Source organism: Sceloporus occidentalis, unplaced genomic scaffold, assembly GCF_023333645.1.
Source record: "Sceloporus occidentalis isolate IW3139 unplaced genomic scaffold, rSceOcc1.0.p SCAF_1, whole genome shotgun sequence".
NCBI lineage: Eukaryota > Metazoa > Chordata > Lepidosauria > Squamata > Phrynosomatidae > Sceloporus > Sceloporus occidentalis.
In genome coordinates this window covers 133,970,993-133,998,761 of record NW_028316981.1, presented here as the reverse complement: position 1 = coordinate 133,998,761, position 27,769 = coordinate 133,970,993, and the positions used below count along the sequence as shown (strand labels likewise).

At 43.0% G+C, this 27,769-nt stretch overlaps 1 protein-coding gene across 1 annotated transcript; it reads right to left on the bottom strand.

The window, feature by feature from the left end:
- Window positions 1–19,545: 19,545 nt before the first annotated feature.
- Window positions 19,546–27,196, bottom strand: LOC149322218 (CMRF35-like molecule 1). Its single transcript, XM_089507898.1, has 4 exons — window positions 27,116–27,196; window positions 24,338–24,661; window positions 22,081–22,153; window positions 19,546–19,684 (listed from the first exon to the last, which is right to left on the bottom strand). Exons 1-4 carry the CDS (start codon window positions 27,156–27,158, stop codon window positions 19,546–19,548), a joined length of 579 nt encoding a protein of 192 aa, XP_089364024.1. The 5' UTR covers window positions 27,159–27,196.
- Between the last annotated feature and the right edge of the window lie 573 nt (window positions 27,197–27,769).

The following is a 27,769-nucleotide window of genomic DNA, read 5'->3' as shown; positions in this document are numbered from 1 at the left end:
CTTGCATAGAGGTGCCTACATTCCAAGAGAGAAGGGCTGAGAGTGCTTGCAGGCGCAGATCCAAGAGGATCGCAGAGAGGCAATTAGCCAACCAGACTCAGGTGGCATGGGGGAGAGTTTCCCTTATTTAAACTGTTGAGAGACCTTCACTGTTTGCTAGAGTTTATTGCATGATTCCTTGGCGTGATTGCTGCTAGCACTGGCTTCTTGTATCTTGATTCCTTGTTGCTTTGACCTCGGACCGGATCCTTGTTATTTTCTGGCTGCTTTGACCACTCAGACTCCCAGTATCCTGACTTCGGCTTGGCTTTTGGTTTGCTTTGTCTTCTGGTATCCTGACCTCAGCTTGACTTCTCGGACAGCTTTCACACAGAATCCTTGCAAGGTCTGTGTTTTGCATCCACTTGCTTGGCTGAGCCATTCCTATCAGCGTGTGTCTGTGAGTGCTGGCCACAGTCCCGGACACAGAGGGCATTTTCCATCGTCGCCCCCAGACTGTGGAACGGTCTGCCGGATGAGATCTGTCTACTTACATCCTTAGACAGCTTTAAAAAGGCTGTTAAGATGGATCTCTTCTGGCAGGCCTTCCCAGAATAGAGAACCTGGCCTCAGAAAAACGTCTGGGGAAGATACTGCTGCTCCCACTGATTGTTTGCTGGTGTGATGTTGTTGACCTTCTGGTCAGTTTTTAATTTGTATGTTTGTTTGTTTGTTGTTGTTGTTTGTTCTGTTTTTTAAATATTGTATTGGATTTAATACTTTTTTAAGGAGGGGAGTGTACCAGGGATTTTATGTTTTGTATTTTTAACTTTGTTAACCACCCCAATTGTTCTCAGAGGAGCAGGATACAAATAATTTATTATTATTATTATTATTATTATTATTATTATTATTACACTCTCTCAGCCTCAGGGGAAGGCAATGGCAATGGTTGTGAGGGGGGAAGGGATAATATTAATATCCATAAAAATATGAGTTCATTGCCCTGGTTTGATTAAGACAATGTCCACACAGGCGGAAGGAGAATTTGTAGTTTTATTTGCTGCAGTGAATAGCTATCAGTGCTCTCACAACCCAAAAGACTGACACAAAGGAAAGAAGCAGACAGTTATGTGCATCCACACACACACTTTTTCATATGATAATCACGCATCATCCTATTTCTGTTTTCTATTTTCATCCAGGAGAGAAGTGACTAGTGGGGTCCCACAGGGCTCTGTCCTGGGCCCAGTGCTATTCAACATCTTTATCAATGACTTGGATGACAGAATTGGGGGCATAATACTCCAGTGGACAAAATTCAAAATGACCTGAATAGACTAGAAAGCTGGACCAAAGTTAACAAAATGAATTTCAACACGGAGAAATGTAAGGTACTGCACTTAGGGCAGAAAAATGAAATGCACAGATATAGGATGGGGGACACCTGACTGAATGAAACTACGAGTGAAAGGGATCTGGGAGTCCAAGTAGACCACAAACTAAACATGAATCAACAGTGTGATGCGGCAGCTAAAAAGGCCAATGCGATTTTAGGTTGCATCAATAGAAGTATAGTGTCTACAGCAAGGGAAGTAATAGTGTCACTCTATTCTGCTTTGGTCAGGCCCCACCTGGAATATTGTGTCCAGTTCTGGGCACCACAATTCAAAAAGGATGTTGATAAACTGGAGCGTGTCCAAAGGAAGGCGACTAAAATGGTGAAGGGTCTGGAAACCATGCCCTATGGGGAACGACTTAGGGAGCTGGGGATGTTTAGCCTGGAGAAGAGAAGGTTAAGAGGTGATATGATAGCCCTGTTTAAATACTTGAAGGGATGTCATATTGAGGAGGGACCTAGCTTGTTTTCTGCTAATCCAGAGACTAGGACCCGGAGCAGTGGATGCAAGCTACAGGAAAAGAGATTCCACCTCAACATTAGGAGGAACTTCCTGACAGTAAGGGCTGTTCAACAGGGGAACAAACTCCCTTGGAGTGTAGTGGAGTCTCCTTCCTTAGAGGTCTTTAAACAGAGGCTGGATGGGCATCTGTTGTAGATGCTTTGATTGAGATTTCCTGCATGGCAGGGGGTTGGACTGGATGGCCCTTGCGGTCTCTTCCAATTCTATGATTCTGCATAGCTGTTGTGTCACTAATTAGCAGGCCACATTTCATGAGCATGCATACGAAACAGGTCATGTACTACCATCCCATAATGATCCTGCATTGCCTGGCAACTTAGAAATGAAGGAGACTACCTTTTAGCAGAGAGGTGTATTTTAGGGCTTATGATGTTAAGACATCCATGGTTCAAGAACTCTGTACAATCCTGGAAAGCATCCAAACTATACCAGGCATCGTCTAAACTCTGGTGCCTGTTTTATTTCCCAGTTGGGCCTTGTAGTTTTGCTCCTCTCACCTACTCCCTGCATTCCTTTCTTTGCATCTATCATCAAGCTGACATTACCAGGATTGCTTGCTACACTGAAAAACTGTAGAAAAGGCCAGGCAGAAACAAGCATACATTTTCTGTTCTATTCTATTAGCATGACATTTCCAGAATGGTTCCTCTTACTGGTTTCTTATATTGGCTTACCCTTTTCTCCCACTATACCTTATGAATACCTTCCATTTGGGTATTATTATTATTATTATTATTATTATTATTATTATTATTAACTTTTATTTATAAAGCGCTGTAAATTTACACAGCGCTGTACATACAATCTTTTAGTTAGACGGTTTCCTGCCCTCAGGCTTACAATCTAAGAAGACACGACACAAAAGGAGAGGGGAGGGGTGGTGGGGAATGGGATCAGGTCCTTTTAGCAGAGAGGTGTATTTTAGGGCTTATGTTTTAGCATGGTTGTATCCATGCTAGAGCCCAAATCGATCTTTGGGGGCCTGGCATTGCCACCTCCAGTGGCGGTGGCTGCTGGGGGGGGGGGCAGTCCCTTCTGTTTGTGCTTTGGCATGGTTACAGCCATGGCAGACCCAAAATGAACCTCTGGGGGCTGAGGCAGTCTGTCCCTCTCCCATTGGGTGGCACCAGTCCCCAGTACACTACTGCTTTCCTTTTTCTGTCACCTAGCCTGATGAAGAGTTTTGCAAAACCTCAGAATGCCCACTGGTTTTTTTTGTGATAGTCAAGGTATCACCCGACTTTGGATTTCTTCTTCTTTGGTCCAGAATGTAAATATGACTAGTTCAGTGAAAGGGGAATCCATCTTGTACATTTTGTTCTTGTGTCTTCTTGATTTTGATATGTTGTTCAAAGCAGACATTACGGAATTGTTTTTTAAGGCTCTGCTGATGGTGTCTTAGATGCCACCTGATGAGATGACCGCCTCTTCTTTCTATATATCCAGCCCATTGCAATGACCAGACACAAGAGGATGGGCACTTTCAAGCCAACCAAAATCAAGAAGGACACATACATCAGATAACTGCACCAAAGAAACAGAATGTTATCCTTACTGTAAAAGACGGCAGTGCTATTTTCCATAGGTCTCTAATAAGAAAACCTTGTTTATCTGCATGATATGCATATAAAAAAGCAGCTGTTAACAGGTTCCAGTGCCTGGCCTACAGAATTTAAATATTATTGTGGGTGCTCCATTCCTTATCTGATGCCTTTACAATGCAAGGGACTGTTGATCATTAGCCAATAAAAGGTATACATGCAAGAAAATCAAATGGTTGCTATTGGCTATTAATCTTGATTCTAGCATCATCAACATGGGCAAAGCCTTAGAAACATCTGAGGACATAGGCCCCAGTCTAGGAAAGCTCATGCTACCAACTTCTTTCTTTTAGTTCTGTTTCCTACACTCCATTCTCCTCACCTACAGGCTACAGCTTCCATTGCCTTTGTTCACCAATGGCCATAATTAAAACTGGACTTGCCACTTCATTTTCATCCAAAAATGATTTTGAATTTGAATTAACATTTGCACACACTAATGACATATTCAGGTCTGTCCCTGGCTTTTCACTCCACCAAAGGCATCTGAGGAAGTAGAATTAAGTCTATGAAAGCTCCTGCTGCCAACTTCTTTCTTTCAGTTAGTCTCAGAGGTGCTACAAGATCTCTCTACATATATAGAGAGACAGTTATACTCTCTGCTTCTCACAACAACAGGACTGGGGAACATGCTGTCCTTCAGCTGCAGTTGGATGCCAGCTCTCATCAGCCCTAGCAAGCACAGCTTATGGTAAGAGGTGATAGGACTTGAAGTTCAGCTACACCAAGAGTTCACCCCATGCATCTGAGGAAGTAGGCTCAAGTTTATGAAAGCTCATGCTAACACCTTCTTTCTTTCAGTTAGTCTCAAGGGTGCTACAAGATCTTTTTGCATACTGCTTTTCCAGACTAAGGGGCTGCACAGATCAGCAAGAAATGCTGGCATCGGAGTGGAGTGGGGCTGTGGCAACCACACACCACAAACCTTGACTCTGCCCCAGTGTTGGCATCATGCCACCCGCCTGCCTGCCCGGATGGTGGGCAGCATTACGCCTCTTCTTTGGCATAGTGTTTAGATGCACTGCACCAAAGAATTGGCGAAAAGCTGCCGCTGTGTTGGTTTCACTGCTTTAAGAAAGAGTGGCATTTTGCCAACACCTTTTGGAACAGCAAAGCACCGGATTGGGCCCGCAGCATGCGATTGCTGTGGGCCCAATCCAGTACCCCCAGGGGCGGCATGAAGCCACTCTATCGGGGCAGTCTTTACAGCCCCTTATATAACTGTTACTTTGCATTACATCAAGAGTGCCACATGCTGCCCAATGTTGCTCTAAATGAAGAAGAGGAACCCTGTGAAGGCAGGAAACAGGGCTCCCTGAGGTCACAGATTCTAGTTTTTCATCCCTTGTTTTGCTGGGAGATAAGTGTATGGTTGCACCAATAGATTTACTAAGGACTACACAGAGGTAATATTTTCAAACAGGAAATATACAGAGGCCTGTTACAGACAGCCAAAATAAAGCTGCTTCGAGTCACAGTGGAGCTATGCTGTTTCAATGATGCATGCGTCCTAAGAGTCCAGAAGTCGCACCAAAGCCACGCTCCAGCCCTAAGCGTGGCTTTGGTGCGGCTTCTGGACTCTTAGGACGCATGCATCATTGAAACAGCATAGCTCCACTGTGACTCGAAGCAGCTTTATTTTGGCTGTCTGTAACAGGCCAGTATTTCTCATTTTGTACTTCAGCTTTTGTGGAGGGAGTTCTGCATTAAAAGAGTTATTAACTTCATATTTCTTTGCAACAATATTGGTAACAACCTTTCCTACATGAGTTAACTGAAAGAAATGAAAGAGAGTGCAAACATTTTTTTGCTGTTTTGGGAAATGCCAGTCTTCCTTAACTTGGTGATCTCAAGACAGTTGCACTACAACTCCGATAAGGGTGACCGTCTATATAACATAAAAGGAAAAGGGGTGGAATGCAAAACTAGACTCAAAACTTTCAAAAGATATAGAAAAATATTGGAAATTTCAACTCTCAATTTCCCAAATAATCAGATTTCCCCTCCATGAAAATTAGAGCCTTTCCCTGGACTGCTTGTTTCTATTGAATCTAGAATTTGGAATATTTACTTTATTATTTCTGCCTATATTTGTATCCTTTCTATACCCTTTATCAATATCTAATTCTTTTTATTTTGATGTTTTGAATCTGTTTTCCAGATGCTCCTCCTTTGCCTTTGAATTTTTTTGAGGGGTTTTCTCCTCTTAGCAATCACATTGATAGGTCAGGAGGCAGAGAGAGGCTTAAAGCAGAGCAGCCTGTGAATTGTGTTGGAAGGAAAAAGAAAAAACCTCACACACCTGATGGAGCTGGAATCCAGGCTGGAAAAGAATTCACTGTTTAGCTCAGGACTGTTTGAGTTTCCAGTTGTTACCGATGCAGGATGTGTTCTGAAAGGATGGAATAAAGAAGTTCAGAAGGTTCCTCTTAGGAGAGGGTCTGTGATTCAGAGGACTGTGCCTTTCCTTCCCTCCTTCTGCTGAGAGCCAACTCATTGGTGACGCCAAGCCAAATTGGTCAGGCCCCCAACTGTTTCCTCTCCAGAATTCCTTCTCTTTACGTGTCCTCCCCCACCCCCAAACTTTCATCAGTAAATTAAAACAAAGCACTGAATGCTGGACTGAAGCTGATACATGAAATACCCCACATGTATTCCTAGGTGCTTAGCCAGCCATTCGTTCTGGACAGAACATGCATTGTGTCAGAGGCAACAAGAACAATAATAACAACAACAAAATAAATAAATAGAAAGCTAGAAACCAAATATGGAAATTATGGCTTCCATGCCTTAAATTTCCCTACATTGGTATTTCTGTTTCTGTTCAGTACCTGTATCCATTGTGGTGTGTCTGTCCATACTTACCCTGGAGAGCTGTCTGTTGTTTTGATTGGGACATTTGGGTCTGTGGAAGCACTAGTAGTAATTATAGCTACAGTAGTAGGTGCTAAAAGAAAAAGGCAGAATTAGAGCACTATGAAGACCTCTGAGTCTTCCCCTTTATACCTTTTATAACCAAAAGCACAGGTGTAAAAAACATATGTGTCCACAGTTCACTTTAAAATTTATCTCAGAAGGTTGGAGACCATCACAAGGACAAAATATCATTACCTTCAATATGCTACACACACTATTTTTGCTCAGTATTTTCTAACGTCAGGTTCTCTGTAATGACTGCAAATATAGGGTCTGACTGTCATTGATGGAGACGGCTCTTTTTCACTACTGTGGCTAATGCTGTTATTTCCATTCTTTTTTTGGGGGGGAGGGGGGAGAATCTCAAAAGAAATAGGTATGCTGGGAATGCTTTGATTTTTGAGTTCCTGCATAGCAAAGGGTTGGACTGGATGGCTGGTCCTATATGTATGTATCAGAGAGGAGAAAATGTCCCCTTCAGGTCACAGGACTCTTTTTTTCCTTCCCTTCTCCTCTCCAACTTCCTTTCCTTTTTTATTCATAACATTATAGTATAAAACTCCCATTTCATTGATGCCCTATATCACTATAACTCTAAAAATAAAATAAAGGAAAAGAAAGGTAGAGAGGACAAGGGAAGAAAACATAATGTTCCAATATCTCTCAGAACTAAAAAGAAATCCACACAAGAGTGGAAACAAAATGTTGCAGCTCATGCTGGGATTTGCCAGAAAGGAAGAAACATGGTTTGGAGATCTTTAAAAAATAGAAATAGAAATAAAACAAAAACCAAGCATAACAGCAACGAACACTAGAACCTCCTCATACATTTCCCCCAACTGGAGGAACTGTCAGGATCTGACCAATTTTGATCCTGCCTTGAAATGTTGTTGCTGAACCTCTGGGTTTAAGTAGTTTCATAGTGATATTTATATAATGTAATACAGGAACATATATGAGTGTATGGTGGGACAGCAGGAAGAAAAATGGATGTCTGGTTGGACAATGAACAGATGTGTGTGGGAGTAGTGCTAGCACTTACAATCTCCAAGATCAGTCTCAGGAGAAGGAATGGGGCGTGAGAAAAGGGGATGTGAATGGGAGAAAGAGAGCAAGAGAGTGCAGATGAGTGAATGTTTTGAGGAATGGGCAAATGAATGAAAAGCCCATTAAACCTTTGTGGGGCATGTTGCTTTCATTAGGCTTGTATTGGGGAATTATGGTAATTTTGTCTGCAGAAGTCAAGCTGCTAACGTTGCCTTGGCTGCTGAATAAAAGATTTGCTGTTATCTCACAGAAGACTAGTTTACTGAACTGAAGGGAGTGGGCAGTACCTGATAGAAACCCACAGTCTGTAATAAGAGGCATTTTTGCATGCATAGCTTTTTCTAGGCTATATACTAATACATCCATACCCCATGACTTCATAAAACAGCTTCTTCTCATTTGCCACCTTTTGGGGGGGGGGGGGGCAGGGGCTGCTGTTATGAAAAGACCTGATTCTGAAAAGTGGAAAATAATCAAAATATTCACTTCCAGTAATTATTATCTGTTCTAGTGTATATTCTCAGAGTTGCAGTTCTTACCTAGAAGTAACATCTATTCTTAGCAAATGAGCCCTAGGACTTTCTTCTCCTTTTAACTGCATTTGTCTTTGATTTACTGTAGAGTTTGGGAAAGGAAACTCACCTGGAAGAACAGTAATAGTTACACGGAATCTAGGATCACTTCCTAATCTTTCTATGGCACACCAGTAAGTCCCAGCATCTTCCTCTGTGAGTTTCTCTAGAGTCACTGTGAACTGAAGACTTGTCTGATTGTCTTTGATAAAGGTTCTGCCAGCCTTCACCTCTGCCTCCGTTCTGTCAGTTTTAACAACTATGGTATCTGAACCCCAGTGGTCTCCGTGGTCTCCTTGGCTCCAATATTTAGCATAGTTTTCATAACCTTTGGTATATCTACATACCACAGACAGTGGCCTGCCAAGAAATCCAGCCAGCTGTTTAGGACCTTCCAGAGCAGATGTGAAACCTGAAAAGCAGAATCAATACAAATTGAGTCAATAGTTCAAGCTGTGATCCTTCTTTGCAAAGCAGGAAATTCTCAAACCACTTGGCTATCCAGGATACATAGCTAGAGGTTTCTATATAGTTGTTTATATGAGAAATACACTTTGGTGAATTGGCATCACTCTTAAACTGACCTACTTGTTCTGATGATAATAAGGAGAGGAAGAGAGCCATGTAGACTACTGTGAGTACATTTGAGGAAAGGTAGGATATAAATGTACAGTGGAGACTTCTTACTTTGCAGAATGTGAAAAGCAACAATATGTAAATAAAAAAACCCAATTTTTTTACCTGTATCCAGACATGAGTCCGTTTCTCATTCTGAAATTCCAAGACTAAATGGCAAGATTATGACAAGGCTAAAGGATACAGAATGCATTACTTCAGTCACCATTGGAGTCCCTGATTAATGAATTCTACTATTAAGCAGCACAAGGAAGCACAGACATGGTAGCATGGCTTTGGAACATAGAGGTTTGCACTATTTAAAAGAAGGGAGCCAGACTGATATAGGGCTGAAGCAAATGGCCCAGAAGGAGCAGTCTGCAGCTGCTCTGACCCAAATTGGAGCAGGACTGTAGTGACCACATGTGGCCCACTGTGGCAGTCTGCTGCCACAGTCCCAAGACAGCAGCCAGCAGGAGCAGATTAAATCCGCTCTTAAAAGAGCCAGCTCTTGATGGCTTGGCACACCCTTGGCACAGCTTCCAGCCACTTTGCGGGTGTGCATCAATCTAAACACCATGCCCCCAAATCAGCTGCAAGCCACTTTATTTGGTCCATCTGTTTTAGGCGATAGTGGCTAGGCTTCAAGTTTTCCACTTAGTCATGAAACTCGTGGGGTTAGACTGGGACAGTCATTCTCAGGCTGGCCTACTTCACAGGGTTGTTGTGATGATGCAGAAGGGAGGAAGAGAGCCATGTACACTGCCTTCAGCACACTGGAGGAAAGGTGAGGTATAAAGTTATTTAAGGGAATGCCTCTCCCTACATAATCCGCCCCGCACTCTCAGAACATCTGGCACAAAAATATTAGAACACCCCAAAACCAGATTGAAAACCACCTCTTGTAAAACATTTACTGCGATGGCCCCTAGACTTTGGAACAACCTACCAGAAGAGATCCGTCTTATACCTTCTTTGGAAGCCTTCAAGAGGGCATTGAAGACGGATTTTTTCTGGCGGGCCTATCCAACGGATCTCCTCTAATCTGATTTTGAACATCTGAATATGATGACTTGATTCTTACGACTGTGAGCAATATTGTAACATCTCTTCCCTATTTATTTCTGATTGATGTATTTTGTATTATCTATGTATTTTATGATGTTTGTACTGCTGTAATCCCGCCTTGATCTGAAGGGAGAAGCGGGATATATAAATAAAAATTATTATTATTATTATTATGAAGGCACCATGACTAATAATAAACAAACAAATGTACACTGCCATGCATATCATAGCCTAAATCCTTTAGAAACAGTGGAAGAAACTGCTCTATTGCTTGTGCTGTAGAGGGTTTCAAATGCCAGTCTTGTAATCTTTTGTTCAAGTAAGGCAAAGGGATGCTATCTCATTGTTTGCCTCAGCCAACAAAATATCTTGGGAGAGGCTTGTCCATACAGGTATGTTAGAAGTGTCATAAAAGAGAAAAGGATGCCCATTTTATTATGTATTAGACATTTCATACCAATGAAATCATGGGAAGTTGTTCATATGTAAACTGAGAAGATAACATATTAAACATCCTTTGTTGTTCATAGAATCATAGAATCATAGAGTTGGAAGAGACCACTAGGGCCATCCAGTCCAACCCCCTGCCATGCAGGAAATCCAAGTCAAAGCATCCCTGACAGATGGCCATCCAGCCTCTGTTTAAAGACCTCCAAGGAAGGAGACTCTATCACCTTCCGAGGAAGTGCATTCCACTGTCGAACAGCCCTTACTGTCAGGAAGTTCCTCCTAATGTTCAGGTGGAATCTCTTTTCCTGTAGCTTGCATCCATTGTTCTGGGTCCTGTTCTCTGGAGCAGCAGAAAACAAGCTTGCTCCCTCCTCAATATGACATCCTTTCAAATATTTAAACAGGGCTATCATATCACCTCTTAACCTTCTTTTCTCCAGGCTAAACATCCCCAGCTCCCTAAGTCGTTCCTCATAGGGCATGGTTTCCAGACCCTTCACCATTTTTGTCGCCCTCCTTTGGACACCCTCCAGTTTCTCAATGTCCTTTCTGAATTGTGGCGCCCAGAACTGGACACAATATTCTAGGTGGGGCTTGACCAAAGCAGAATACAGTGGCACTATTACTTCTCTTGATCTAGACACTATACTTCTATTGATGCAGCCTAAAATAGCATTGGCCTTTTTAGCTGCCGCATCACACTGTTGACTCATGTTCAACTTGTGGTCTACTTGGACTCCTAGATCCCTTTCACACGTAGTTTCATTCAGCCAGGTGTCACCCATCCTATATCTGTGCATTTTATTTTTCCGCCCTAAGTGCAATACCTTACATTTCTCTGTGTTGAATTTCATTTTGTTAGCTTTGGCCCAGCTTTCTAGTCTATTCAGGTCATTTTGAATCTTGATCCTGCCCTCTGGGGTATTAGCTATTCCCCCTAATTTGGTGTCATCTGCAAATTTGATAAGTATGCTCCCAATTCTGTCATCCAGGTCATTGATAAAGATGTTGAATAGCACTGGGCCCAGGACAGAGCCCTGTGGGACCCCACTGGTCACTTCTCTCCAGGATGAAAAGGAGCCATTGTTGAGCACCCTTTGGGTTCGGCCAGTCAACCAATTACAGATCCATTTAACAGTTACTTTGTCTAGCCCACATTTTACAAGCTTGTTTGCAAGAATGTCATGGGAAACCTTGTCAAAGGCCTTACTGAAATCAAGATATACTATATCCACAGCATTCCCTTCATCTACCAAGCTGGTAATTTTATCAAAGGCCTCATTCAGACTGGCATAAAAGACCTGGAAGGAACTGGGCTGATCCGGATGCCCCTCCCCCGAATCGCTCCGTTAGCAAGTGCCCACTACAAATTTGAAATCGAATGCATTCTGTGTCTGCAAATTTGAAATCGAATGCATTTGGCGAGGTGGCCGCTGTCAATAAGCGATCGTCATGGTGACGTTTTGCAGGGCATCGGAAAGTGTCCTCCCCCTCCTCCCTTTTTTTAAAGAGCCAGGCACAGGGTTAATTTTTTATAAACCTATGGGCATTTGGATCAGATCTGCTCCTGTCCCAGGCAAAGGCAAATTGTTTAAAAATGTAACATTGATTGTAAGTGGGGTCTTTTGCAACATTGTAGCTTCCCCCTCTGCTGAACTGACCCCTTTCCTCCTGCTTACACTTAGCCATTGCCTTCCACTGAGGCTGAGAGAGAGTGACCTCATGGAATCAATTGGGAATAAAGGGAAAATGCAGCGCATTAATAGTAATAATAATAATCCAGGAGCAAGAGGAAATAAAGCACAAGCAAGCACACAGACATGTCACCCCAAAAATCATACGCATAAATTGTCAAAAGAGGCTGCTTCTGCTGCATCCATTTCCCTACATCCCCCAGCCTGGGCAATCCTCCTCTTCCTTTTCCTCCTCCCTCCTCCTCCATCACTTTCTCCATCTCCCCCCCACCCCCAGCCCTATGCAGCCCAGTCCCCCCCTTTTGCCACCTGTCACCCTTAGCATCCACCCTTTGGGCTCTTTCCTCCTCTCTCTCCCCTCCGATGAGGGGAGGGAATGCTCTAACCCATGGAATCAATTGGGAATAAAGGGAAAATGCAGCGCATTAATAGTAATAATAATAATCCAGGAGCAAGAGGAAATTAAGCACAAGCAAGCACACAGACATGTCACCCCAAAAATCATGCGCATAAATTGTCAAAAGAGGCTTGGAGTCCCAGGAGGAGGAGGAGGCTGGGGCTGGTCTCCGCTGGCGATACTTGCCCAGAGGCTTCCTGCAGGGCCTTCCAAGGGGCTTTTCGGAACCCAGAACCCCCTGCAAGGCCTGGAGGCCACCCGGGAATGAGGCCCCCTCCTTCCTCGCAAAGCCCCCTCCCTTCCTTCCAGGGCCAGAGCTTGCTCTCTCTCTTCCCCCAAAGCAGCACCTTTCCCCTGGATGATCCCCTGCCCAGCTCCCCTGGAGGCTCCCCTCCTCCTCCTCCTCCTCTCCCCCGGAAAGGCCTGCCTTGCCTTGTCCGGACTTTTGCATGGCAAATGGGGTGCTGCCAAGGGGCCCCTCCTTACCCTCATCGCGACTCTGCTTATGCCTTCCTTTGCTCCCTTCTTCCCAGGGCTCTTTCCTCCTCCCCCTCCCCTCCGATGAGGGGAGGAAATGCCTTGCCCTTTGCCCACCCTCTGACCTAAATCCCTCCCTCAATTTGCCTCGATCGTGATCGAGGCCAAAGTTCTCATTCCCAGGACCCGGGGTTTTTCAAAAGAAACGGCATTTGCGCCGATTTCAAAAGACCCGCGCTAGGGGCCATTTAACACGGAATGGGTGTGCAAGCCTCGGATTCGCTTGTGTGAGATTCGGGGTGAGTAGGAACTTCACGTGCAAGATTCGCTTTGAAAACCGCTTTTTTTTCGTAGTCTGAATGGGCCCAAAGAAAGAGATCAGATTTGTCTGACATGACTTGTTTCTCTGAAACCCATGTTGACTTTTTGTGATTATGGCATTGCCTTCTAGATGTTCACAGACTCTCTGTTTAATGATCTGCTCCAGAATCTTTCCTAGAACTGATGTCAGACTAACTGGACGATAATTGTTGGGATCCTCTTTTTTCCCCTTTTTGAAGATGGGGACAACGTTTGCCCTTCGCCAGTCTGCTGGGATCTCTCCTGTTTTCCAGGAGTTTTCAAATATGATTGCCAATGGCTCCGATATTACTTTTGCCAGTTCTTTTAATACCCTTGGATGGAGTTCATCTGGTCCCAGAGACTTAAATTCATTTAGATTAACAAGGTATTCTTCTACTATCTCTTTACTTATTCTGTGCTGAAATTCCCCTATTCTGTCCTCTGCTCCATTATCCTCAGGTTGAGCACCCTTTGCCTTTTCTGAGAAGACTGAGGCAAAGAAGGTGTTGAGTAATTCTGCCTTTTCTCTATCTCCTGTTAGCATTTTGCCATCTTCTCCATGCAGTGGCCCTACCGTTTCCTTCTTCTTCCTTTTGCTGCAGACATATCCAAAAAAGCCCTTTTTATTGTTCTTAACCTCTCTAGCAAGCCTGAGTTCATTCTGCGCTTTAGCTTTTCTGACTTTACCCCTACAAATGCCTGCTATTTCTTTGAATTCCTTTTTTGTGATTTCCCCCTTTTTCCATTTCTTATACATGTTCCGTTTCAAACTTAGCTCGGTTGAAAGTTCCTTAGTCATCCATCCTGGTTTCTTGAGACACCTCCCGTTTTTCTTTCTCACTGGAACTGTTTGAAATTGTGCCTTCAGTATCTCCCTTTTGAGAAAGTCCCATCCGTCCTGAACTCCTTTATCTTTTAGTATTTCTGACCATGGAATCGCCCTCAATACTTCTCTAAATTTACTGAAATCCGCCCTCCTAAAGTCTAGGATGCGTGTCTGACTCTGCCTGGCTTCTCCTTTCCACTGTATTACAAACTCCAGGAGAACATGGTCACTTCCACCTAATGATTCCACCACTTGCACCCCATTAACCAAGTCATCCTTGTTGGTTAGGATCAGATCTAAAATAGCTGACCCCCTTGTTGCCTCTTCCACCTTTTGGACCATGAAATTGTCTTCCAGGCAAGTGAGGAATTTGCTAGACCTTGAGGATTTTGCTGAGTTTGACTTCCAGCAAATATCAGGATAGTTGAAGTCGCCCATCACTACTACATCTCTCTTTTCTGACTGTGTGGTCATCTGTTCTAGAAAGATATCATCCAATTCCTCAGTCTGACTTGGGGGTCTGTAGTAGACTCCCACCGTAACACCCTTGTTGTTTCCCTCCCCTTTGATTCTTATCCAGATGCTCTCCACCTGGCTTCCATGATTGATGTCCAGGATCTCTTCACTGGTGTAAATATCTCTGACATATAGTGCTATTCCTCCTCCTTTCCTGTTTGGCCTATTTCTCTTAAAAAGGTTATACCCCTCTATTTCCACATTCCAATTATAAGACTCATCCCACCAGGTTTCAGTGATGCCTATTATATCATATTTGTTTTGTTGTACTAGGAGTTTGAGTTCATCTTGCTTATTTCCCATGCTCTGTGCATTAGTGTAGAGACATCGCAGACCATGGTTCCCTTTTACTTGCTGCCTGTGCAAGTTTTTTTGCCTCCCACTGTTGGGTCCTTGCACTGTTTGCCTTGTTTCCTCTATGTCAGTTTGACTATTTTCGCCATCCCTTTCGCCTTCCTTAATATTGTCTCCCTTCCCCTCGGAACTCAGTTGTTGTGTGCCTTCAAATCATTTTCGACTTTTGACAACCCTAAGGTGGTTTTTTGAGGCTGAGAGTATTGTTACCCCAAATGCTGGGGGTCCCGGAAGGGCACCCACAAATTAATATATTTTAGGGAGATTTGAATAGCTCCAAAAAAAAGTATACCTTGGCTAGGGCAACATTCAGCCTGAAATCTTTCCCTTTGTATATCAGTTCCAAACCACATAGAACTCTAGAGGCAATTCCATATAGTTTTTGTACTTTATTAACATTCCAGGTGTCCAGAATGGAGATGGCTCAATAGCCACCACAACAAGTGGGAAGGGCAGCTTATTGAGGAATCTAATAGAAGTTGAACAGACATTCTATCCTGCCTCAATCTAGACCACATTGCTAGTGCCTAGATAGTGGTGTGTATACTTAAAATCCCATCCCAGGGCAGCCATGTCGGGATGAATGGATTACTTCATTGCTAATTTTTTCCCAGGGGAGTAGAAAAGTCAGGAAATTGAAGAAATATTTGCACAATCGGTGTGAATATCTCAGACAAGGGAAAACAATTACTGCTGGAGAATAATTCTTTGTCTCTATATATACATAACTACCCTCTTCAGATGACTGGTGTGAATATCGCAAAGAGAAACTCCTACTGCTGGAAAACAGTCCTTTGTCTGTGTATGCACAACCACCTTCTATGGCCAGAATCCCATCATTGCCCTCCACAGACAAAGGGATTATGCTGATGTCTTTAGGTGATCTCATTGTGGTGGGTGCTCTTGCTTCTGCCCATGCTGCAGCCAACTGGATTTCCAAATATGTATGGCCAGGTCTCCGTAGTGGGATTTCCTTTCAGGGTACCCACCTCAATGTCCCTTTTAATATTAAATTGATATCATAATTGAGAGGGGTGATGGGGGCCTGACCTTAGGGTAACAGTATGTGACTCACCCAAAGTCACCCAGTGGGTTTCCATGGCTGAGTGGGGAAGTGATAACAAACACAAAGTATTCTTGTTAATATATTATTTTTGATTTATTAGACTTGTATTTGTTCAAAGTGCCTTCAGCACTTTGTGTTTGCTATCATTTCATACTGCAGCCTGTCTTTTTTCCATTCTCATATGAGTGGGAAATTGAACCCTGGTCTTCCAAGTGATTGTCCAATGCTGACTCTCAAGCTTTCTTTGGTTCTTCACTAAAAATATACTACCAATGTACAGAGCTAATATACATAATAGTTGGAATATAGATGTGACATAAAATACTAGAAGTGTATTTTATTTCTTTCAAAGTTTTGTTAGTTTATAGCTAGTAGCTGTCAAGACTCCTATACAATAAACAAGTTGTCAATTTCACAGTAGTTTGAAAATAATTTCCATAAAACTGGTATGGTGATAACATTAACAAATTATATACATACAAATGAGAGGACAGATGAAAAAAGTACTGGAAAGTGTTACTGTATATTATTTCAGCAGCCAGAATACTTTTAGCTCCAAACTGGAAAATAAAGGGAGTTCCAATAATAGGTAAATGGTTACTGAAATTAATAGACATGATCAAACTAGACAAATTAACATGTTGGTTAAATCAAAAGACAACAAAGAAAGTAAAAAGTGACTTGTCCATTACAGAATATTGAAAAAAGATGTGAAAAGGTTAAGAGTTAAGAAGTAAAAATAAGAATGAGAATAGATGATATAAGTTCATCATATATATATATATATATATATATATATATAGAGAGAGAGAGAGAGAGAGAGAGAGATCAAAGTCAAAATTGTAAGAGAAAAAATGTTGTATAAAACCAGATAAGTTGGAATTATATCTATGAAAATAAGAACAAGTAGAAGACAGATAAGCATATTATATAAAATTAACTGTGGAAACTATCCAAAAGACAAGTAATTACTTTTTTGGATCAAAATATAATATTTGGTGAATATTATTTTATTACATTTAATGCATTTTGTGAATTTTATATAAAAATAAAATTTTAAAACCCCTGCTAAGACAAACAACCCTTAGTTACAGGTCTGGTGCCTCCAACATTAGCACTTCTTCTGCTTTTGGGGCCACAAATTCTCAGCTTTCAGAGGACTTCCATGTCCTCTAAGACTAAACAAAAAAAAATCCCATCTTACCTATTAGAAGAAGGAGGGCTCCTCCGGTTAAGTTCCATTGCAACAGGCTGTCCATCCTTGCATTCTACTGTCTCTTCTGCATCTTCTCTTTTGAATACTGTCAGACAAATTTACTTTCTTTCCAGCAAGTGTTTCCCTCTAATATTTGCATATCACATGCTTTATGGTAAGCGGGCCCCAACCACTTCTCTTTTCCCTGCTCGCATATCACAAAACAGTGATGCCTTTATTGGGTCATATATGTTGAAAGCTTTCAAAGCTCCACTAGCTTCTTCATCAGGCAAAGGAATTAATGTGTACCATTATCCAATGTACCTTTGCAATATGATCCTCAGTGCCACTAACTTTCCTAAACATCTGGCATGCCTCATTCCATATATGGTAAATGTCTGTTGTAACACATTGAGCACCACTTTGCTTGCCTGGGAAATTATTGCAATCCTGTGGTTTCTCCAATCCATGGTCTCCTCTTTCTTGAAGACTGGAATGTATATTGAGTGTTTCCAATCTTTGGGTCAATGTTTTGTTTTCTACATTTGGTGACATATTTGGTGATTAGGCTCTGTGGCCTTCCTCTGATGCTGAGAAAGCGTGACTCACCCAAAACCACATAGTGGGTTTCCAGGGCTGAGTGAGCAAGGATTTGAACCCCAGACTCCAGGTGAGGCCTCCTCCTGCCCTGTCACTGACTCTCTCTGGGGCAGCTCTTATCCAGGTAACACCCCCCCCCTTGCGGGCCTTCCTCCTGCCCTGGCGGCCACTCGATTGTGCCATGGCCCATGGAGTGGGGGCAAGGGGAGCCAGGCCAGCCTCCTCTGGGGCTCAGAGGGCCACCTGAAAAGAAGGGTTGCCAGGAGCCAGGGGTGGGGGTGTCAGGCTGGCCCCCAGCAGCCTCTCCAGCCCCCTTCCATGCTGAGCCCCTCCGGGACCAAACCCATGCGGCCCCCGCCACCTCTGCTGCCCCTTTCAGCACCCTCCTGGAGCCTTGCCTTCCTCCTCGCCCTTGGATCGCCATGGTAACCCATTGGGTGGTGACCCTGGGCAAGGCACACTCTCTCAGTCCTGGAGGAAGGTCATGCCATGGCAAAAACAACAACAAAAACCAAGGAGGAGAAGGTGGAAGAGAAGTCAAGGGATTGTCAGGGTCCTGAGGAGGAGGAAGAGATGGAGGATGAGACTGTCAAGGGACCCGGAAGGAGGAGGAGGTGGATGGACCCCCCCTTTTTAAAAATCTTATCGAAAAATCACTAGATTGCTAAAGCAATCACTTGTCTTTGCAAGTGTCTGCTTCAGCAATATAGTGATTTTTCTATGCTTATTTTTTAACCCAAAAGCAAAAACAAAACCAGCACTGGGGGTGTCTCTGGGGAGGGATGGTGACATTTGTCAGAATTGATTCTAATCTGGTGTTCCCACCTGTTGGAATCACGTCAGAATCGATTCATTGGGGGGGAAACCCACCAAAAAACTAGTATCAAGATACCTTGGGTTTTTAAAGTTTGCTCCAGTTTTTCCTACTGGAATCGATCCAATGAGGATCGGATTCGATTTCCAGTGGGAACTAGGGGCATATACCCCGAATCAGGATTCAGAGTTTATCTTAGTGGGAACGGCCCCTGAGTCTAAACTACATACTTCTACATATATTAATATTTCAGGGCCACAAAGTCTGATTTAATTTTTGGATTTTTTTGTTTCTTCATAGTTTTTTGTATTGCCTAGCCTGATGAAGAATTCCGGAGAACCTCAAAGCTTCTATTGGTTGAGTATCCTGAATCCAGATTTTTGAAATCTTAAGTACAGTACTCCAAAATCCAAAACTTTTTGAGCTATAACACAAGATGTATAGTGCATTCCTGTATTGTATTTGTAAGGCTGGAGAGAGATGGGAAGCCATGCCTCCCACCATTTCCCAGATCCTCAGGCTCTCTCCAGCAACCACCTCCATTATGTTTCATTGTTGTGGTTGTTATGTGCCTTTAAGTCATTCCAAACTTATGGTGACCTAAGGCGACCCTAGCATGCAGTTTTGATAGCAAGATTTGTTCAGAGGAGGCTTGCCATTGCCTTTCCCTGAGGCTGAGAGCATGTGATTTGCCCAAGGTCATCCAGTGAGTTCCATGGCTGAGCAGGGAATCGAACCCTGGTCTGCCAGAATCATAGTCCAACACTCAAAACACTATGACATGCAGGTCTCATTGTGTATATGCAAATACAAAATCCCCCTCCCCAATCAAACATATAGAACACTTTTGGTCCCAGTCATTTTGAATAAGAGATACTCAAGCTGTCCAACATTCGTTATAGTCAATAATTAATAAAGGTATCATTCAACTGTGGAGTCCTCCCTCCTCCTCCTTCCTATTCCTTTTTGATCTGGAATGGAAATAAAACTAGCTGAGTGAAAGGGGAATCCATCTAGGACATTTTGTTCTTGCATTGTCTTGATTTTGATACATTGTTCGGAATACGCAGTATAGAGTTTTTTTAATAAGGCTTTCATGATGGTGTCTCAGATGTCACTTGATCAGATGACCACTTTTTCTTTCTATATATCCAGCCCATTGCCAAGACCAGACACAGGAGGATGGGCATTTTCAAGCCAATCGAAACCAGGAAGGACACATATATCAGATAACTGCATAAAAGAAACAGAATGTTATTCTTGCTGCAAATGATGGCCATGATATACTGTATACCTAAAGAGCATCTAAAAGTTTTCCAAATGTAAAACCACAGAGAGTTCTTGACAAATTCAGACGAATTTACCTAAGGGGACAGGTAGCCTGGCATAGGACAGAGGCAGCCTGGATCTCAAAGGAAGTTTCTTTTTTTATTGCTAAAACAGTGGTATTCCCAGGTTTGGTGTCATTCGGTTCAGGGAGGGACTCAGTTGCTCAGCTGCCTGCCTGCCCAAGGCTGCAAAGGCAAATGAGGTAGGGGATAGGAGGGGAGGGAAGCTGGCTTGCTCCTCCTTTCCCTCCATGTGGCTTCCTCATGAGGAGAGAGCCAAGCGGATGTGAAGTCAGGAGTGCCAGGCTCCCTCCTGCTTCACCTCCATGCAGCTTCCTTGTGAAGATGGAGCCAAGCAGAAGCAAAGCCAGGAAGGGTCCACTCTGCCTTCCTCCTCTTCTACTGCCTTGGCAGAGAAGAAGGGGCATGCACTGGCAGAAGCACCACACCTCCCCCCACAACCTGGGTGTCACCCCTCTTCCGAGGTGTCATCCGGTGAAGTCTGCATCTCCCGCACCCCCTAGTGATGCCACTGTGCTAATGGGGTTTGCATTTTATTTCCAGGACTTTATGACCTCTTGTCTCCCAGAGATGGCATGGCCAAAAGGGAAGAGAGACTTCTGCATACATGGATATGCCTCTGTACCATCTTAACTAAGAACAACAAAAACAACATTTTGATAAAATGTAGTCTTATGCCTTTAACATTGTGATTTTCTTTCTTTCTTTCTCTTTTTTGATTTTTAACACCTGTGCTTGATGGAGAAGCCAGTGGAGCTTTGAAAGTTTGGATAATTTATTTTGTGCATTTTGGTTGGTCCAATCAAAGTATCACCTTTTTGTGGATTTTAGATGTTATTGTACTTAGCTATATGGCTAATACAGCTAGTTCTTAGATGGGAGACTGCCAATGAATATCAGGTGCTGTAGGCTATATTTCAGAGGAAGGAACTGGCAAAACCACTTCTGAGTATTCCTTGACTAAGAAGACCCTATGACAGTGGTGGCGAACCTTTTAGAGACTGCATGATGAAACTCAAAGGCATTCCTGGATCGGGTGTAATGTGGTGCTGGGGTGGGGGCTTCCAGGGACAGGACTTCCACCTTCCAGGGGTTGGACCTCTGCATTCCAGGCTAGAAGAGAAACAGACGGATACCTGTTCCTACTCTTCCCTCTACCCTCTCAGACCTTCAGCTGCCTAAAAGCATGGGAGGACAGGGGGAAGAAGCAGAACAGGTCTCTCTGCATGCCCTCACAAATGGGTTTGTGTGCCAGAGAGGGCACTTGTGCCATAGTTTTGCCACCATGGTCCTATGAAATTCTTGGGGCTGCCTGAAGTCAACAGGTGATGTGAAGGAACATGCACAATCCCTACGTACTGAACTTGGATGCTGACCCATGAGTTACTACAAAAAAGAGACAGTGATACTCTCTGCTTCTCACAACAACTGGAGAACATGAAGCCCTTCAGATGCAACTCCTATCAGACTAAGCAAGCATGGTTTACACAGTAAGAGTTGGTGAGGCTTGAGGTCCAACTACACCAAAAGTGCCATGTGTTACCCACCACTGCTCTAAAGAAAGAAGGAGAACCCTGTGAAATCAAGAAGCAGGACTTTGGGGAGGGACCCATCTTGTTCCCTGAGATCACAGATTCTAAGATTTTATGCCTTGTTGTGCAGGGATACAGATGAAAGAACTAATAGATCCACTAAGGGCTACATAGAGGTAATATTTTGAGATGAAAAGATATTTTTCATGTTTCATTTGGTACTTCAGCTTTTGTGGGGTATGTGTGGATGGGTGTTTCTGCATTAAAAAAACTATTAATTTAAAATTTCTTTGTACCCTTAGTGTTATCAACCTTTCCTACATGAATTAACAAAAAGAACTGGGGGAGAGTGCAGACACTTCTCCGATTTTCTGGGAAATGCCAGCCTTCCTTTTTAAAAGATACAGAAAACTATTGGACACTTCAATTGAATTTCCCAAATAATCATATTTTTTACCCCATGAAAATTGAGCTCTTTGCCTGGATGGCTTGTTTCTATCAAATTTAGAATTTAGAAGATTTACCCTATTGTTTCTATTTATGGCAATCTAATTATTTTAATTTTTTATTTTGAAGTTTTGATTCTGTTTTCCAGAACCCCCTCTTTTGCTTTTGAATTTATTTTGAGGGATTTTCTCCCCTTTGCAATCATATTGATATGATAGGAGGGAGAGTGTGGATCACAGCAGAGCAGTTTGTGAACTGTGCTGCTGAGTTGGGGGGGCGGGGGGAGAGAAAGCTCACACACCTGATGGAGCTGGAATCCAGGCTGGAAAAGAAGTCCTCACTTAGCTCAGGGCTGTTTGAGTTTCCAGTAGTTACTGATGCAGGGAAGCAAAAGAAACAAAAGTGTGAAATCAGTATAGTCCATATTAAGATTCAGAAGGGCATAAATCTGAAATAGTTCATCTATAACTGCCTTGGCTGTAAAATAATGTATATTTTCATATGCAGAGCCTTCCATACACCACTATCCTTGTTCCTGGCCACATTTTGAAATCATCATTACTTATTCTGTTATCTTGGTTTTAACTTAGTCCAAGATTCTTTGGGGTTGTCTATACAGATGAAAAAATTCATACTCACTTCATTTCCAGATGTACTACCAGTTTCATAGTGAAAGCACTTATTTTAAGCATTAATAGGAATTTTAAAAACTCAATTTTTACTCTGCAGTTTTAGGAAAAACTGGATTTTTTTACACATATGTCAGGATCAAGGTGGAATCAGGGAAGGTGGGCTCATTGGAGGGTGGAACTAGTCTGGTGTGTGTCACCATTTTTTAAAAATGTTCAGGTCATAACAACAGAAGGCTATCCTGCAATAGAGGATTGTTTAGTATTTTATAAACCTTTCTTTACATGCAGTTGTCTCTCCATATTTGCAGGGGTTGGGAAGAGTGGCCACATGTGCAATCACTCACTCATTTGCTAGCTCTTTTACTCTGATTGTGGGGAGATGGAGGGGTAGCTCAAGCTATACACCATGGGGAATAAAGCTGCCCATCTCCTTCACTGTGATTGCTGGTAATGGAGCACTTTAACCTCACTGCTGCCAACCCTTCTCCAAATGAGCCTACCCATGAGATCAATGGCGAGGAGGTAACTGGGCTGCTCTTTCAATGTTGCTTGACTTTGGAACCACTTTATAAGTAGGGCTCTGCTGGAGTGGTAGTGGTAGCAATGGGAGTGAAGCGCTCTATTGCTGGCAATAGCAGTGAAGGAGATGGGCAGCTTCCATCCTGTTGGTGTGAATGTGTGTCTGTACATCAGGAGATATTAAATATACAATTAAAAATAAATCAATAGATGGAGGGAAAGGAAGATATTTAGATGTCCCTTACTCTTGATCACTCACTAGGACATAAGAGGGGGAAAGAGGACTGGATGAGCAAGACAAACAGTGACAGTATAAGCTGGCACAATTAACAGGTAAACAATAAGGCTATTGCTTGATAGGTTTTTGCAGGCTGAGAAGAAAATAAATTTTGTACCAGTTTGAATTTAGCCATGGAAAATCTGTGGCAGTGAATACATTTTTATTCTGGTTTATTTCAAGTAGGTGTGACACTAATGGGGTCACCTGCAGAACTGGATAATGCAATGTGAAGCTCTTTTTTTTTTGTCAGTGTAGGCAATCCCCTTGTCATCACGTGTGGTGACATTGGTTTTTTCACACTATGCAGTTATTAGTACTATGGTTCCACTATATCTATCTTGGTTCTAAGTCTATGGAATCCTGGGATCTGCAGTTTGGCTACAATTCCTTGGCAGAGAATTCTAAAAGATTCTCTGATGACAGTTAAAGTGGAATCACAGTGCTATAATTCTATACTGTGAAAGGGCCCATTGTATCACTGTGTCCATTAGTCTGTCACTTTGGTCTCTTCGTTCATGTTTTGATCTGATTATCAGTGAGTTCATTATTAAACTGGAAGCTAGTCCTTTGCTCACAGGAGATGTGTGTCAAAGGTATTATTCCCTTGACGAAAGTGGAGTTTTATCTGAATTGAGTTCACCATGTTTTCATTTATTGCCTTAGCAAGTTAGTTTCAAGTTGACAGAAGAAAACCACTTCTTAGCTTTAGAAGTACTTTCTTGTAAAGTCAACGCTGACCACAGTGTCATGCTTTATAGATGTCTTAAACACACGCAGCTGTTGCCTTATATAGGAGTGAATATTGACTGCCTTCAGGGAGCCCCCTTGAGAGCTTTTTAGGTATGTATGTGAAAAAGTAGGGCATGAATTAATTAAATTAGCAATATGGAAAATGGGAAGCAATCCAGGATTGATGTGGATACTTAATATGAAGACCTTGCATGTAGACTGCTTAAAATTTCTCCTGGGACACAGCAGATGTGCCCCATTGGCTTCCTTGTTTCCTAACAACTGATTCTTTTGGTTGTTCTGTGCTACAGCAGTTAGGCTAACTGTTGTCCCCTCTTTTCCCCACTAGTAATTCAGTTGCAGTTAGATGTATTCAGGGCAGGGGCCCCTTCACCCACCTGTCACATTAACAAGAGCCAATAGGTTTGGACCTCTGTTCACATTCACCCCACAACTGTAAGTTCCAGTATCCTTGGCAGTGAGGGTCTCCATTGTAACTGTGAACTGGCGTAATGCATGGCTATCTCTAATGGAGACTCTGCCTACTTTCACTGGCTTCTCTGACCCAGACGTTTGAACAACGATGGGGCAGTCTCTGTTAGTTTTTTTGCACCAATATTTCACGTTTGCTTCATATTTTTGATCATAGGTGCAGTGCACATGTGCAGATGTCCCCAGGATTGCATGCACAGTTTCAGGACCAGTCAGCTCACAGAAATACCCTGAAACATAAAAAGGAAACAGGCTAGGCTATAACCTTTTTGCCTGATATAAACATTTCTATATGCAGGGATTCAATTGAAGCACAGATATTGCTCCAGTTCCTCCTGTCACCACTGCCAATAATGATGAGGATGATGAGGAAGAGGATGCCGATATCAACAACAACAACAACAATAACAGATTGTTATTATAAGTAAAGCCTATCTTGCAGGATTGTTGTAAGGATTACTGAAATAATTTTGCAAAGCACTTCTAACACTTGGAAGATGGTATAAAAATATTAACTCTCACTATCACAACCATCAGAATACCGATGTGAAGATTTGTCAGATACCATGGCTTAATCCATCCTTATTTCCAACCATTAAAACAGCAGTTCCCAAACCTTTTTCCTTGAGATATTTTAGACTTCATCTCCCATAATTCCTGGTAGTTGGCCAAGCTAGCCGAGGCTTCTGGGATCTGAAGTCCAAAAACCTGGATGTCCAAACTTTGGAAACCACTGCACTAAAGTCTAAGAGACAGAGGTTATAGTGCCATCCAAGAATATCTCATAATGTTCAATAGGAAACCAACTGGGACTATTTCTAAAGTTTGTTGTTTATTATTTATTTATTTTATGTATATGCTGCCTTTCTCCTGGAAAGAAACCCATGGCAGCTCATAGATACATTGGCTAAAAACCTAACAATAAAAAAATGCAAATACAATTAAAATCAGTATAAAACATTTAAAAAGTATAAATTACATTAAAAATACAAAAGTGTAAAAACATAGAGCACATGCCCCATATAAAAGCATCCCTGACAATGGTCATATATTAAAAGCCTTCTTGAAGAGAAACATCTTTGTCTGCTGGCAAAAGAAAAGGAAAGAGAGGGCCTGCCTAGCTTTCTGTGGAAAGCCTCCTGGAGGGTGGGAGCAGCCACTGAGAAGGTTCTCTTTCTCATGTCCTCACTAAGGAAATTATTGCATTCACTTTAAAGCAACATTCACAATAAAGTCATCTTTAATAGCGGGTGTTATCACACTTTCCAATAGCTGGGAGAGTGGAACCCCTCTGCAGCCTGGATCCCAGCCATGCTTATCCAGCGACTTTTAAAAAATGGGAGCATTTTGAAAAGCTGCTGGATAAGTGCGGCTGGGATTCAGGCTGTAGGCAGGTTGCACTCACCCAGCTGTGGCAAAGTGCGATAGCACCAGTTTTAAAAATTAAAACTTTATCCCATGAGGGATAAGTCATTTTTGAGTGAATGTAATAATCTTGTAAGTGAGCCTGTGATGGTGGCAGGACCACCACCCCCACCACCAAAAAAAAAGCCTTCCCCTGTAGATCTTAGAATTCTGGAATGAATCCAAGATGTATATTTTTTTTATTTATTTACGGTATTTATACCCCGCCCTTCAGCCCTAAAGGCTCTCAGAGCGGCTTATATAGAGCTTTATGGCGGGTTACAGACCGCCTCTTTGGGACGGGCTGCACCCGCCCCTTTCCCCGGTGTATCGGGGCCTCAGCGTCCAGAACGGAGGCCGCTGAGGCCCCGGTCCGCCGCTTTTCAGTCTGCGGGGAAGCGGCAAAAGGCCCCTTCCCCGCAGCCTGAAAAGGGGTGTCCCTGGGGCTTCAAGCCCCAAGGACACCCCACGGCGGCGGGGAGGAGGAGAAAGGGGCCGCTCGGCCCCTTTCTCCTTTGGTCCACTGGGCGCAGCCGTCTGAAGGCTGAGCCCAGCAGACCAAACCAGGAAGGAGCTCCGAAACGGAGCTCCTTCCTGCTCCGCGGAAAGGGCGCATTATGTGCCCTGGCGCGGAGCGAGGACGTCACGTCTGCGCAGCCCCGTATAGAGGCGGCACGGTCGTGACGTCCTCATGGCAGCGGCCGTGCGGAACGGCTGCCGCCATTTTGTGCATGCAGAGCGCGCACTAGGGTTAGGGGGTGCGGAAGCACCGCCCCTTTCTAACCCTAGTACGCGCTCTGCGCGTACTTTCATTCCCGTCTGTAACGGGCCAATATGTCATAACCAGCACTTTGAGTTGTGCCTGGAAACAAACTGGTAGGCAATGAAGCTGTTTTAACAAGGGAGTTATATGCTTCCTATAACTGGCCCTGGGTCAGCCTTCTGGCTGCTGCATTTTGAACTTGCTAAAGCTTCTGAACAGATTCCAAAGGCAGCCCCACATATAGTGTGCTACAATAGTCCAAGCATGTGTCACTGCTTCTCATGTCTCAACATTACTCACAGTTAACAATACATTTCAGTACCTGGTTTCACTGCCTGTTTCCCAATGGCAACATTAACATCCTCAGAGTTACTGTTTAAACATCAGCTTTCTGACACTTACTATGCTTAGAGGGTATTGTCTACCTAATTTTTAGCAAACTGAGCATATCTCAGCAACTTACGCTGACAGACAAACGACTTTCTGACTGAGGTTTTTGGCATCAAAACAAACCTACCTGGCAGGAGGAAGAGTGAGCCAACCAAGGCCAGCAAGGGCATTATCTAAAGCAGGCAGCTTTTCACTTTCCACCTCACTTTTTCCTTCCAAAGAAAGCTCACTTCTGTTGGGGACAACTCCCAGCAATTCTTTAGAGCATCTGCAAATGTTGCTGCTGTGATGCTTACAAGCAATTTGTTTGCTGCTTCTTCTTTTAGAAAGTTGTTTCATCACTTCCTTTCCCATAACTTTTAGACACTTTAAAGTTGTAAACAAATTGCAGATTATCCCAAGAGAGGGGAGATTGGTCTCAGCAGTTTGGGACAGAGGTTTTGTGCCTGGCAATAACAGCCTGACAATGAGAGGTATAAAAACACAGCAAAAAGGCAGAACTTGGAAAGTTTTTATTTATTTATTTTGGTTACAGTTCCCAGGATTCCCCAAGCAGCATGTTCCCTGGTTGTGAAGCTGCCAGTCTTCTAGCATCCATAATAATGTCTTCTCTTGCTTCTTCTGCCAAAATTGCTCTTACGTTTTTGAGAACACATAAAATGTGGCTTTGCCCATTCTCCCCTGGACATAGTTTAATTCTTAATTCATTTTTATTATGTTCTGTGTTGATGACTGCAATAATCCATGGATCATTCACTCACCCCAGTCAAAAAAGGAGGAA